General features: G+C 40.4%; 1 protein-coding gene across 4 annotated transcripts in view; it reads right to left on the reverse strand.

Annotated features, from left to right (window-relative positions):
• The window catches only part of KANK1 (KN motif and ankyrin repeat domains 1), a gene marked incomplete at both ends in the record, with an annotated part of 58,028 nt that extends 46,337 nt beyond the window's left edge, over nt 1-11,691 (reverse strand). For 3 of the 4 annotated variants that reach the window (XM_079706273.1, XM_079706271.1, XM_079706272.1), the window contains one exon: nt 11,655-11,691. In XM_079706273.1, the coding sequence (XP_079562399.1) occupies nt 11,655-11,691 (37 nt within the window). Of the gene's footprint in view, nt 1-11,636 lie in introns of all 4 variants that reach the window. The other variant, XM_079706270.1, reaches the window with a different exon arrangement.
• Nucleotides 11,692-12,516: the final 825 nt, after the last annotated feature.

Genomic DNA, 12,516 nt, shown 5'->3' on the forward strand with positions numbered 1-12,516 from the left:
TCTCTGCTTGGATTGTTAACAAGCGGAGAAAGGAGCAAAGAGGCCATGGGAGCTAGAAAGAGCTTTCCAAATGGCCTCCAATAATACCCCTCTCTGGATAACCACATCCTACCTGGTCTCCTCTCCCTGGAACTCAAGGCATTTAACAGACAACACCATTTTAAGCCTACCTTAGAGCACGTGATGGAGAGAAAGTATATACTACAACTTCCATTTAAGATGTAAGGTACGAGACGGAAGAATCCAAGTATGTGTGACAGAGTGAAAGCCACCTGTTCATGCAGGGGAAATATCCAGGTGAACAGGCTGGGAGAAAATTGCCAAGAGTATGACAATTTAAGATTGGCAACTGGTAGGGCTCAATTCAACCCCACATATTCCTAAGCAGGCACTGTGCCTGTGTCTTGCTCTGTATTAGATGCCCAGTGTTAAGGCAGCACCAAGGAGGTGGGCTGCAAACATTTGCTGGTTGAACACTGAGCCTGTTGGCTATGCTGGGTACTACACAAGCCACAACAGGCATACCAAGATGAAGATGACATGAATCCTACCTCTTAAGACCTCAGAGATTACAGATTAATGAGACACACAACTGCAACTCTTACATAAAAGCAAGTGATGGTGGGCTTCCCTGGTGGCGCAGTGGTTGAGAGTCCGCCTGCTAATGCAGGGGACACAGGTTCGTGCCCCGGTCCGGGAAGATCCCACATGCCGCGGAGCGGCTGGGCCCGTGAGCCATGGCCGCTGAGCCTGTGCGTCCAGAGCCTGTGGTCCATAACGGGAGAGGCCACAACAGTGAGAGGCCTGCGTACCGCAAAAAAAAAAAAAAAAAAAAAAAGCAAGTGATGGCAACTATTTAATAGAATACAAAGCTCTCCAGGAATAAAGAAGAGGAATGGGCGAATTCCCACTGGGAGTATCTGAGAACACTTGTTGGAAGAGGTAAGAGAGGAAGCAGGACTTGAAGCATAAGAAGGGCTCATATAAACAGATACAGGAAAGACATCCAAGTAAAGAGAATAGTGCTTTGCACAAAGCCTACAGGGCAGGTAGGAGTGGGGAGCAGCAGCTGGGATGGTGGAGAAGCCCCTGCTTCTTTCACACCTCTTTGGACAGAGCAGGTCTCTTACTACCTGGAGCCATGGAGAACTGGGAAGGCCAACTGTGATTTTTGCAGGCATTATGACTGAAGAAACAGAAATAGACTATGATTTCTGTCAAAATAAGGCCCAAAACAAAGGTTCAGAGTAAAGAGCAGAAAACAGAGATTAAAGTTAATGAAAGCTAAAATGTTTGGAGAGACAGAGAAAATAACAAAAGTATAGAAAGCTCAATGACTCTTAATCTTGCCAGCCATCCTTAACAAAACAAAATCACAAAGTAGTGAGAATAAGGCAAAGACAGACCAACTTTCACAGAAACTCAGGGTTGGTCCTTCCAAGAAGAAGGGAAACAGGTGCCCTCTGCCTAGTAAATTTCTGTGCAGTCTTTTAAAAGTGAGCTACTGAATGAATGAACTCACTGAACTGAATTATTTCTACTGAGTTTTGTATCATTCTTTCTGGTAGTCCAAAAACTATACCCTCACTTAAATTTACCACTATTTGGAAAGCCTACTTTTTCATCATCAAAGTGTCCAGAGGACAGAAAACCAAGGGATAATGTCCCAGAGGAAAAGCCCCCAGCTCTAAGCCCTCTTTACCTTTCTGGAAGCTTTTCTGTCTTGGATTTCTTCATTTAAAATCAGTATCCTGAGGTGGTGTAAGTTCCAGCACTGTCTTCCAGTTCCCAAATAATTTCCGAGCACCCCTTTTGGAGAATCCACAGCTCCTTGTATGTGTGTGTGATGAATGAACGTTTAGAAGGCATTGCTCAGGGCCTGCCGAGATTCCTTATAGGACAGGCTGACAGGTAACCAACCACAGAGCTTATGATGTGACGTGACCTTTTCCCCTCACGTTGCCAAACAGCTGTCCCTGAGGCAGATTTGAAAGCTGTGTAAAGTGTGGTGCTAATGGAAAAATCTGGCGGCAAAGGGCTTCAGTAATTTGCAATTCTTTCCTGTAAGCTGCATTGCTGGAATGGTTTGACACGCAAACCATTCCCTCCTCCCTGACCGGCTTATGGACTTCCACGTCTCCACCCTGCTGTGCTATAAAAGTCAGTATACCATCGGGCTGACTCACCACCTGAAGAGGTGGAATACTGGCTAGGGGACATGCTGCATGAAGCCAGCAGGTACTTCTACCTCCTCTGCCAGGTCATGGGAAGACAAAACAGGCTTTGTCCTCACAGTTGGAGGGAACATGCCAAATGGGCTGCCTCAAAAAACACTGCCATGGGGTGGCCCTGATTAGAATAAAAAATCCCAGTCAATCAATCTGAAATGCTAGGGAAAAGGAAATAAACCAGCCGTCACTTGGTGGATACGCTGTCTTACATGAGCGGGATACTGAGAGCAGAGAAAGAGTGAACTTTTTTCTGTTTTAGTTAGAAGAACGTAAGAACTGATGCACGTGACTAACGTTTTAAAGAGATTAAGCAGTTGGGCTTATGAATTATTAGAAATGTCACCTCTCTCTCCTTCTGTTATATTTCTGATCTTGGCATATTCTCCTTTCTTTCAGGAAACTTTTTTTTATTTTTGGCAGTGTTGGGTGTTCGTTGCTGCGCGCGGGCTTTCTCTAGTTGCGGCGAGCGGGGGCTACTCTTCGTTGCGGTGCGCGGGCTTCTCATTGCGGTGGCTTCTCTTGTTGCAAAGCACGGGCACTAGACGCGTGCGCTTCAGTAGTTGTGGCTCGCGGGCTCAGTAGTTGTGGTGTGCAGGCTCAGTAGTTGTGGCTCGCAGGCTCTAGAGTGCAGGCTCAGTAGTTGTGGCGCACGGGCTTAGTTGCTCCGCAGCATGCGGGATCTTCCCGGATCAGGGCTCGAACCCGTGTCCCCTGCATTGGCAGGCGGATTCTTAACCACTGCGCCACGACAGAGGTCCCCTTTCAGGAGACTCTTAAATGTGCCTGCTGTACAGAAGCACTTGAAATGCCTTTGCCTAATAGATGGTTGATGCAAGAAAAAGGCACTCAGAAAGTGGACAGGGAAGGGGAAATTTGGCAGGACAAGCTGAATCAATGTTTGCAAAGCTGATGGAATTTATCAACTAAACCAGATACTGTGAGACTAAATTCAGAAAATCCCATGACTATCACTTGATTCTATCCAACAGAGATCATGTCCAAAATGCAAAAGATCCCTTGGAGAGAGAACTGTTCCAATTAATAAAATCACAGAAAAAGGAGCTAAAATAAATTTAGTACTTGTGACTATTAATAGCAAATTGCTTCCATAAACTATTACTCTAGCACCAGCTCCTTTAAATAAAGGTTTATATGATGAAATGTAGCCAGTCCACAAGCTCTGATCCAGCTGGTAGAAATGTCACGAACCACTCAAATCTGCCTTGTCACAAACAAGACAAACTAAGAGTACAAAGATTTAAATTTCAGGATAAGAACAAATCCCATGAATCCAATAATTTTTTCTCTTGGTCCAGCTCTCCCTCATGTCTGTAGTTCTGCTTTTCATTCTGTTGGTTAGAAAAGCCTTCTGAATATTACAGAATATTATTCAATCTGAATTTTCAGCCATGGCTTGCTCCAAGAACTACTAGGATTAGAAATCTGGTCACTCACTATTTTTAAAAATCCTCAAAATAGTTACATAGTTATTTTTAAGCTGTGAGATCACTTGTCCATACAGAACTGCCAGCTGAGATCACTAATGCTATATATGTAAGTGGCTGCATATTTTAAACACTTCTCTTGTTTTCAGGCTTCATAATGAACTGCAACCCAAAAGCAGAACCAGGCTTTAGCCTCTAAAACATGAACATACTTTCCCTAAAGCACATGGAATACAGTACACTCCAAAAATATCTAACAAGGCAGCCAAGGGAGGAAAGATAGAATCATGATTATTTTTTGACTTAGAACTTCTACAACTGTATGAATGAATCTTGCCAAGTCTGATTTCCTGGTTGGGTCTTATTTGAGGTTTTTATTAGAGAAGTCTACTCAATGCCATTTTAAAATATGTTGCCAGAAAAGAGCAAGAATTCATTATCTCTGTGAATTTGAGAACTATGCTAACTATTTTTCATGCCAGATCAAACAGCCTTTTATAGAAAAGGTCCCCAAAGCAGAAACTGTGAGCTTTAGTCACTGATTTTCCTCCAAACCCATTCAAACCTTTCTCAGAAATTGCACAAAGGAGATGAACAGGAATTATCCGGGACACAGGAGGAAGGAAGCTAATGGGCTCAACTAGCCCACCCAAAGTTCTTCCAGAAAGAGGGGAAGTGTTTAATCAGAAACAAATGTCAATACTCACGATGGGAAGTCTGCGGGTGAGCAGGGCACAAAATACTCAAGTCCTTGTAGGAAGGGCTGTTGTAATCCTTTGCCTCACTATGCAGTCTCCTAATGATAGCAACAGCTCAAGTTCTTAACATAGCCAATCTCCCTGTTGGGCTTTTATTTTGTGTTTTTTCTTTTTTGTTGGCACCCACAGTGTATCAGGGCAGCAATCGACAACTGAAGGGTACTTTGCCCAGCACTCAGGACTAGCAAGAGCCTGGATTCTATCCTTCCTACACCCAGGTCAGCTGGTACTTGCTGGGAGATAAGTCATCCTTCCTCGGCTTAGCTGGAGAGCTAATCGCCTGTCTGAAATCTGATGCTTAACCCATTATGACTCGCTCATGGTTTGAAGCAAAAATCTTATAAGGCGAAGCTGGCTACAGCTTAAAACCAAAGCCTTGAAAGTTTATAAAACAGGCAAGCCCTGACAAGGGAGGGACTCTTCAGAGCCTTTTGGGGGCTGGACAAATTCTGGGGTTCTGATTAACGAGACAAGCAAGACTCTAAAACCCAGGGTCCCTGTTTGTAGGTGGTCTTGGCATTTTAACAGTAATGAAATTCAAATGCAAATACTTCTTACTTAAAAAAATAACTATCTTACCAAACACCACCACTATAAGAAAATAAATTATTTCATTTATAAACTTCAGTGTGAAGTTAGCCTTCAAATAACTAACAACGGGGCTTCCCTGGTGGCGCAGTGGTTGAGAGTCCGCCTGCCGACGCAGGGGACACGGGTTCGTGCCCCGGTCCGGGAAGATCCCACATGCCGCGGAGAGGCTGGGCCCGTGAGCCATGGCCGCTGAGCCTGCGCGTCCGGAGCCTGTGCTCCGCAACGGGAGAGGCCACAACAGAGAGAGGCCCATGTACCGCAAAAAAAAAAAAAAAATAATAATAATAATAATAATAACTAACAACGAAGTTTCATTTGAAGTTGAAACGCATAATCTAATTAAATCCAATTAGTAAATACATCAAATAACAGGATGAAGCTGCATGATATACTAAATATACAAATATAATTTATATATATATATATATATGGTATTAGAATACGTTTGTTAATTTGGCTCTATGAAACAATTCACACGAAGAAAAAAAATAACCCCTGGCAGGAAGGACATGTTATTTGTAATCATTCTATTTGTGGGGGTTTTTTTGTAGTTTTCTTAAATACATACTTTACCCTTGATCTGTTTAATCGGATCTTCACAGACACTATACTTCTGATTTTTAATGTCAACAGAATGCCTCAAACAAAGGAAAATTACTTTCCATATTCAACTTCTGGCTTAGCCATGGTGGCAAGTCGTGTTTTGCCATCTGAAAATAAGGAAGGGAGATTGAACAGGAGAAATCAAAATCCTGGCTAGCTCTTATGTATGTTTTTATGTTAGGCAACTCTGTGTTACCCTCTCAGCTCTTCTGATAACCACTGAACACACCGCTTAGGGGAAAACGCAAAGTACAAATAGGAACACTCATTTAATCCTCTTGCAGATTGCACCAGGAGACCCTGGAAGGTCAAGAAGGGTACCCATGAATTAAAGCAGCCCCAGTTTCTAATCAGCTTACTCTCTGTCTTTGGAGTAACACAAACACAGAGGTCAGGTCGAAGACTCACCACCATGAACACACCACCTCTGCCATGCTCTGTGACATTCTTCATTGATGGTCTCAGAAAACACCAGGTGGGCTCTAGCCAAACCAGTCAGTGCAAATTGGTCTTGTACTTGACAAACAGCACGCAATCCCTGCTGTCAGGTTCACCGCAGTGGGCTCAGAGTTCTGTTTGAGAAATGCTCCTGCCCAGAAAAAATATTTACACAACGGAGAGTGGGCTGCACTGCACTGCAGCCTTCTGCCTGCTCGGCCACGAGTCTTTGGCTCTCTCTGATTGGCCAGGTCTTATCAGTGGCCTTTGTACCTAATTTAAGATAAGCATGGAGAAAAAACCTGGAGCCAAATAACTGACCAGGGTAACAAGATTTTATGAAAGTTATTATATTAATTTAAAATGACAACCAAATGTTTAATGTTGTTCAATAAGTATATTAAATGAGTAAGTATGCATCTGTCTGGGAAAATTTACATGTATTTAGGCTGTGAAAGAGAACAGCAAGAGAGGGAAAAACTGTAATAAACTAGCAAAGGCAAGTATTCACAGAAATAAAAATAGTTGATGGCAAGCATAAAAAGTCACTCCCGAATGCTCATCTATCCATTTCATTTAACTGTCCAAGGACAGTAATTCAATTCTTTCCCTAGCATCACAGCATCCGGCAGAGCCTGGCACAATGGCACCTGAGCCGGTGTTTATTAGATCAGGAACTCATAACAGAGATAGCAAAACAAGAAGGATGGTGATTTCTCCTGACATCTGACCAGCACTTTACATTGTGTTTTTACGGTTGTTGTTTTATTTTTTTATTCACAACAATCCTGTGAAGAAGGTAGGACAGGTACTATTATCTTCATCTGACAAATAAGCCACTTGTTATTTGGCTTCTAAAGAGATTCTAGGCTCTGATTAAAGTTTTACAACATTAATTAGTGTTTACAGAGGCATCGATCAGTACACTCAGTTTACAACATGATGCAAAAACTTGGCGAAAAGCAGACTGTCCCTATCCCTAAATTCTTCAGAAATACAGCAATTTACCTAACCAATGACCCCCATTTACTTACTACTTGGCTATAAAAAAAGAGAACAGTCAGCCATGAGCAATTTATGATGTTCATAAGTCATTACATTAACAAATGACATTAGGGTACTCTTAGTAATACCATAATAAAATGTTTTAAATTAATGAAAACAAAACTGGACCAGTCAATAGAAGTAGGATAAAGGATCTGGTGAAAAAGAGATAAAACTATGACAAACAATTGATAATGAGGGGGCTGCCAGTAAGAAGGAAGATGCAATCTGGAAGGGGTTCACAGGTAAGGTTGCCAGGTTTAGCAAATAAGAATACAGGACACCCAGTTAAATTTCAATTTCAGATAAACAAAGAATACTTTTATAGTATAAGAATGACCTCTATTTTATCTGGATACTCTGTCCACAAGGAGACTTCAACTTCCACTAGAATGTAAGATTCTTGAAAGCAGGGATTTTTGCCTGTTTTGTTCACTGTTCTATTCCCAGGGCCCAGAATGATATTTTTGGCACATTGTAGGTGCTCAGTAATATTTGCCATGTACTAGTTAAGTTTATTTCTTAAGCTGTGATGGTATGTACATGGGTGCTTGTTATATAAACTTTACATATTTTGTATTTCTGAAATGTACAGTAATACATTTACAAATTACAGCATTAACTAACTGCTCTTATAAGGGGAGGGGGTGGGGGGAGGGATGGAGTGGGAGGTTGGGGTCAGCGGATGTAAGCTATTATATATAGAATGGATAAACAACAAGGTCCTACAGAATAGCACAGATAACTATATTCAGTATCTTGTGATAGGGACTTCCCTCGTGGCTCAGTGGGTAAGACTCCACGCTCCCAATGCAGGGGGCCCGGGTTCAACCCCTGGTCAGGAAACTAGATCCTGCATGCATGTCGCAACTAAGAGTCCACATGCCGCAATTAAGAGTCTGCATGCTGCAACTAAGGAGTCCGCACACCGCAACTAAAGATCCCGCGTGCCTCAACGAAGATCCTGCATGCTGCAACTAAGACCCGGCACAGCCAAAATAAATAAATAAATATTTTTTAAAAATCCTGTGATAAACCATAATGGAAAAGAATATGAAAAAAGAATGTATATATAACTGAATCACTTTGCTATACAGCAGAAATTAACACAACACTGTAAATCAACTATATTTCAAAAAAAAAAAAAAATCAGTACCTTTTACCCAATCTAACTGAAGGACTCAAAGGGGAAGTCAGAGTATAAAAGGACTTGTGAATGGTCCCTTACCCAGTTTAAACTCTAAACAGGGACATGACAATGGGATGATCAGTCTTCAGGTGTGTTTTGCAGCCAAGGGCACAGTTTAACTAGGTGGTACTTTTCTCATCTGTCTTCTTTTGCATCTGCTTTATTCCTAAGACCGTGGAAAGTGTTTCTTTTGCCAGTGCTCTGACTCCACCATCACACAGGATTTCTCCTCATGTTCTACAGAGCCCAAAGCAGTGATTTTTCAGGGGTAAGGGTAGGGAGGGAGACCCCTTTTGGGCATAACACATCTAGGGGAAGTACAGTTTAAAAAAGCATATTTAATATTACACTTTATTTTGGGGAAATGAAAAAAAACCATATAATTTACTCCACATTTAAAACTTCTACTAAACTATCCCAATAATGTAACTTTTTCTCATGGGAAGGATCAGTAACCAGCCTTCATTAGCTGCCATAAAGCTCTCTTTATCCCATCTTAATCTGGGTTTGTAAATGTTCTTATGTTAATTATATTTCAAAAAGTATATTTATAACTCACATACACTTTTGCATTGTTTGAGTTTGGCTTTTTTTTTTTTTTAACAATGGGCAGGTATCTCTTTTGTAATAGAAAGTGAGAAAAGAAAATGTAAAATAAAGATTTTTATAAATATAATCTCCACTATGTAAAATGCATAAAATTTAAAGAAGCAAATAATGCCATTTGCAGCAACATGGATGGACCTAGAGATTGTCATACTGAGTGAAGTCAGACAGAGAAAGACAAATATCATATGATATCGCTTATATATGGAATCTAAAAAAATGGTACAAATGAACTTATTTACGAAACAGAAATAGAGTCACGGACATAAAAAAACAAACTTATGGTTACCAGGGGGAAGCTGGGGAGGGATAAACTGGGAGATTGGGATTGACATATACACACTACTGTATATTGATATAAAATAGGTAACTAATAAGGACCTATTGTAGAGCACAGGGAACTCTACTCGAACTCTGTAATGACCTATATGGGAAAAGAATCTAAAAAAAGAGTTGATATATGTGTATGTATAACTGATTCACTCTGCCGTACAGCAGAAACTAACAACACTGTAAATCAACTATACTCCAATAAAAATTTAAAAAATAAATAAGTTAAATTAAGAAAAAAATTTTAAAGGCCATATGGAAAATGAGCAAAACATTTATTTTGGGGTGGTGGTATTACCAGTAATTCTTGCTTTATTTTTTTGGAAAACACTAAACTTGTGTATTATAAAATTTTCTCTAATGAGTTTCATATATATGTATGTGTATGTATATGTATACATAATGTATACATGTATATGTATCTGTGTATGTACATACACACATATATTTATACACATATATGCATATATAAAATTAAAGTAATTGTGTATGACTAAGCCTCTAATCAGATTTGCTTACAGGCTTACAGAGGTCATGGTGATTAGAATAAACAAAAACCTTCCCTTGCCTTGTCCAGGCACCTTTGTGCAATAACAATTCACACCCTGACACCCCAGAAGTCACAAATCAGAGAGCTTTTCTTCACTTTCAGACTCAGTCCCCAGACCTGTTAGGCAGGACACCAGGTGAGGAAGAAAGGTTTTAAGTGTATCATCAGACTTCAGGAACAAAGGAAAAGGGATACTCCAGGACAAGTCAAGTTGGAAAGGGAATTAGGGTCACTTGGGGTAAGTATCTAAACCCTTGAATATATTGATTCTGCCAGAGATACCAGAGCGTTCCGAGGCACCAACAACTTCGATCCTCCTTCCTCTGAGTGTGTAAGAAGAACTGAGGGCAGGAGAGGGAAGGGAGATCATAGCATCACGGGGGGACTGAAACCCGCCCACAACTCTCAAGAAATTTCACAATGTTTCAATCTCTTCCCTTATCAAATACTCGACTAGAGAAACAAGTAAGAATCCTGACTTTCCTTTCTTCACTTAGGTAAGTTACTGAGCTTTTCTGTGCCATCATATAGGGATGACAGTGGTGGTAGTGGTGATAACAGCATACTCTCCTAGGATTACTATGACTATTAAATATGATAATGCAGGCAAAACATCTTGGGCACCATGGTAACACTAAGTGTTCATTAAATGTTAGGTATTGTCATTCATATTTTATTAATGACAGCAGTCCTGAGCAGAATCTGTAATAGTCCTGAGAAGTTGAGCACTAGAAAGGATAGGAAAAAGAATGAACAGAGTAAGATCAGTTGTTCCATAATAAACAATTGAGTTTATTTAGGTTCGGTTTGGGGCAAGCTAGAGCATCTTTCCAGAGAGGATACTTGCAGCTGGGATGGCTGAAACAGAAAGCCACACACGGGCTGGGTGGGCCCAATTCAGAGGTCTCCTCCTTTTGCTGTTGTTTTACAACTTACACGGCAGTTGTGTGCACATTTCTGGTGCTCCCATTGGTTCTAACCCTGCAGGTGGATATACTTACTGACGTCTTACACATGGAGAAACAGTCCTGCCCCATAATTCATGGTTAATGCAGGAGATGGGTCTCCCGATTCCAATCCCACATTCTCTCCATTACCCAGTGCTCAGAGCCAGCTGAGTGAAGACCTTGGACTCAAGCACTCCACAAGAATTCCCACATACACAATTACTGCTCTCACACGTTCTGCTATTTGGCAGATAGCTCAAAAGAGGAATGAACACTTAGAGTACCATTTTGGATAGGTTGTCATCTCCTGTCATATACTGTCTCTTAGGAGGCTTTTCTCAGCATTTGTTCTATAAATTTCTCCAAAATCTTATATAAGCAATATTGGAATAGATATGCAAACTCTATAGGTCTCTAATATAACCAAAGCAATAATCAGAATACAAGTCTTTATGATTCATAATATATTTGGTTTGCTGCACATTCCCCTCTGGAAAAGTTACTTTAAATAAACAAAAGCTGCTTGGGAGTGGATACTAGGAACTGGTTTTAAGCATTCAAACTCATTTCCTCTTTCATCGTTCAATACCTCATAAAGAAGCGCAAGAGGAGTGTACATTATTCTTGCATCAGCATTCAGTATTTTACATTTATCTTTCAACACTCCAATAGAATTGACTTAGGTAATAATTTACCTAGCTGATTTTTGTACATAAAGACTCTAAAGATAAAAGCAAATTCTCTAAGAGATTAAACAAAACAACAACAAAAAACTTCAATGGACAGAAATTGCTTGAAATCCTAGTTATCTAGGCAACTTATTATTTATCCATTATTAAAAAAGAAATAAATTAGTTTGAGCAAAGACACACACACACACACACACACACACACACAAACACACTCCAGAACATGGAGTTACCTGAGGCACAGCCGTTAACCTTTGTGGTGTGAGCCATGCTGGCTTGAATCCAAAGACAGATACAGAAAGGAGTGAGGAGTCATGCAAATTTTATGCATCAAGTTCCCAAATGCACTCAACCTGAAACAATAAAGAGAGCCCCATCAAAATAGGCCATTTAAAAATATGCACAACACTAAATCTTAGACTTCTGTTTACAAAGATGACTGCTAATGGAGAGAACAAATTGGAAGGGGCAGAGACAGCCTGTGGAACAAGGTGGTGACTGCCCCGGACCCGGCCACTGGGTGTTGAGAGTGACACACCCACAGATGCACCTGTGGACAGGTGCTGAAAGCAGGTCTCTAGACACAGTACTCTTATGGGAGATAAAATATGTTCTCCAGAAATGTGACTTTTTAAGGAAGGTGGCCTTCAAATACAAACATGTATCATTCTGTATCATTTCACAAACTATTTTTCATTTTTACACTTATCCTTCTTTCCAAATGTTGGTTCAATAGTTTCATTTTCTCAATTGCACCAAAGCAGCTGTTGCACCAAATGCTCATTTTTTTAAACGGTTAACTTCATGTGAATTCCTCTGTGATAGCTCAAGTTTTTCACTGACCTAGTCTTTTTAAAACATAAATCTGACCCAGGCAGTCCCTGTCTTAAAAAAAAAAAAATCTTCAAAATCTCCCATTTTCCCTGTTGGATAAACTTCAAATGACACAGCACAACATGTGGTTTTGAAACATTAGGGTTTGTTAGGCAACATATTTCTTATTTTATATCGATTCTTTGCTTAAAAGTTAATTGAGATTACAAGACATATTCCAATCACAAAATTTAAAACAAAAAATAAGAAAAAAACCCCACT

This window comes from Hyperoodon ampullatus, assembly GCF_949752795.1.
Source record: "Hyperoodon ampullatus genome assembly, chromosome: 6".
Lineage (NCBI taxonomy): Eukaryota > Metazoa > Chordata > Mammalia > Artiodactyla > Ziphiidae > Hyperoodon > Hyperoodon ampullatus.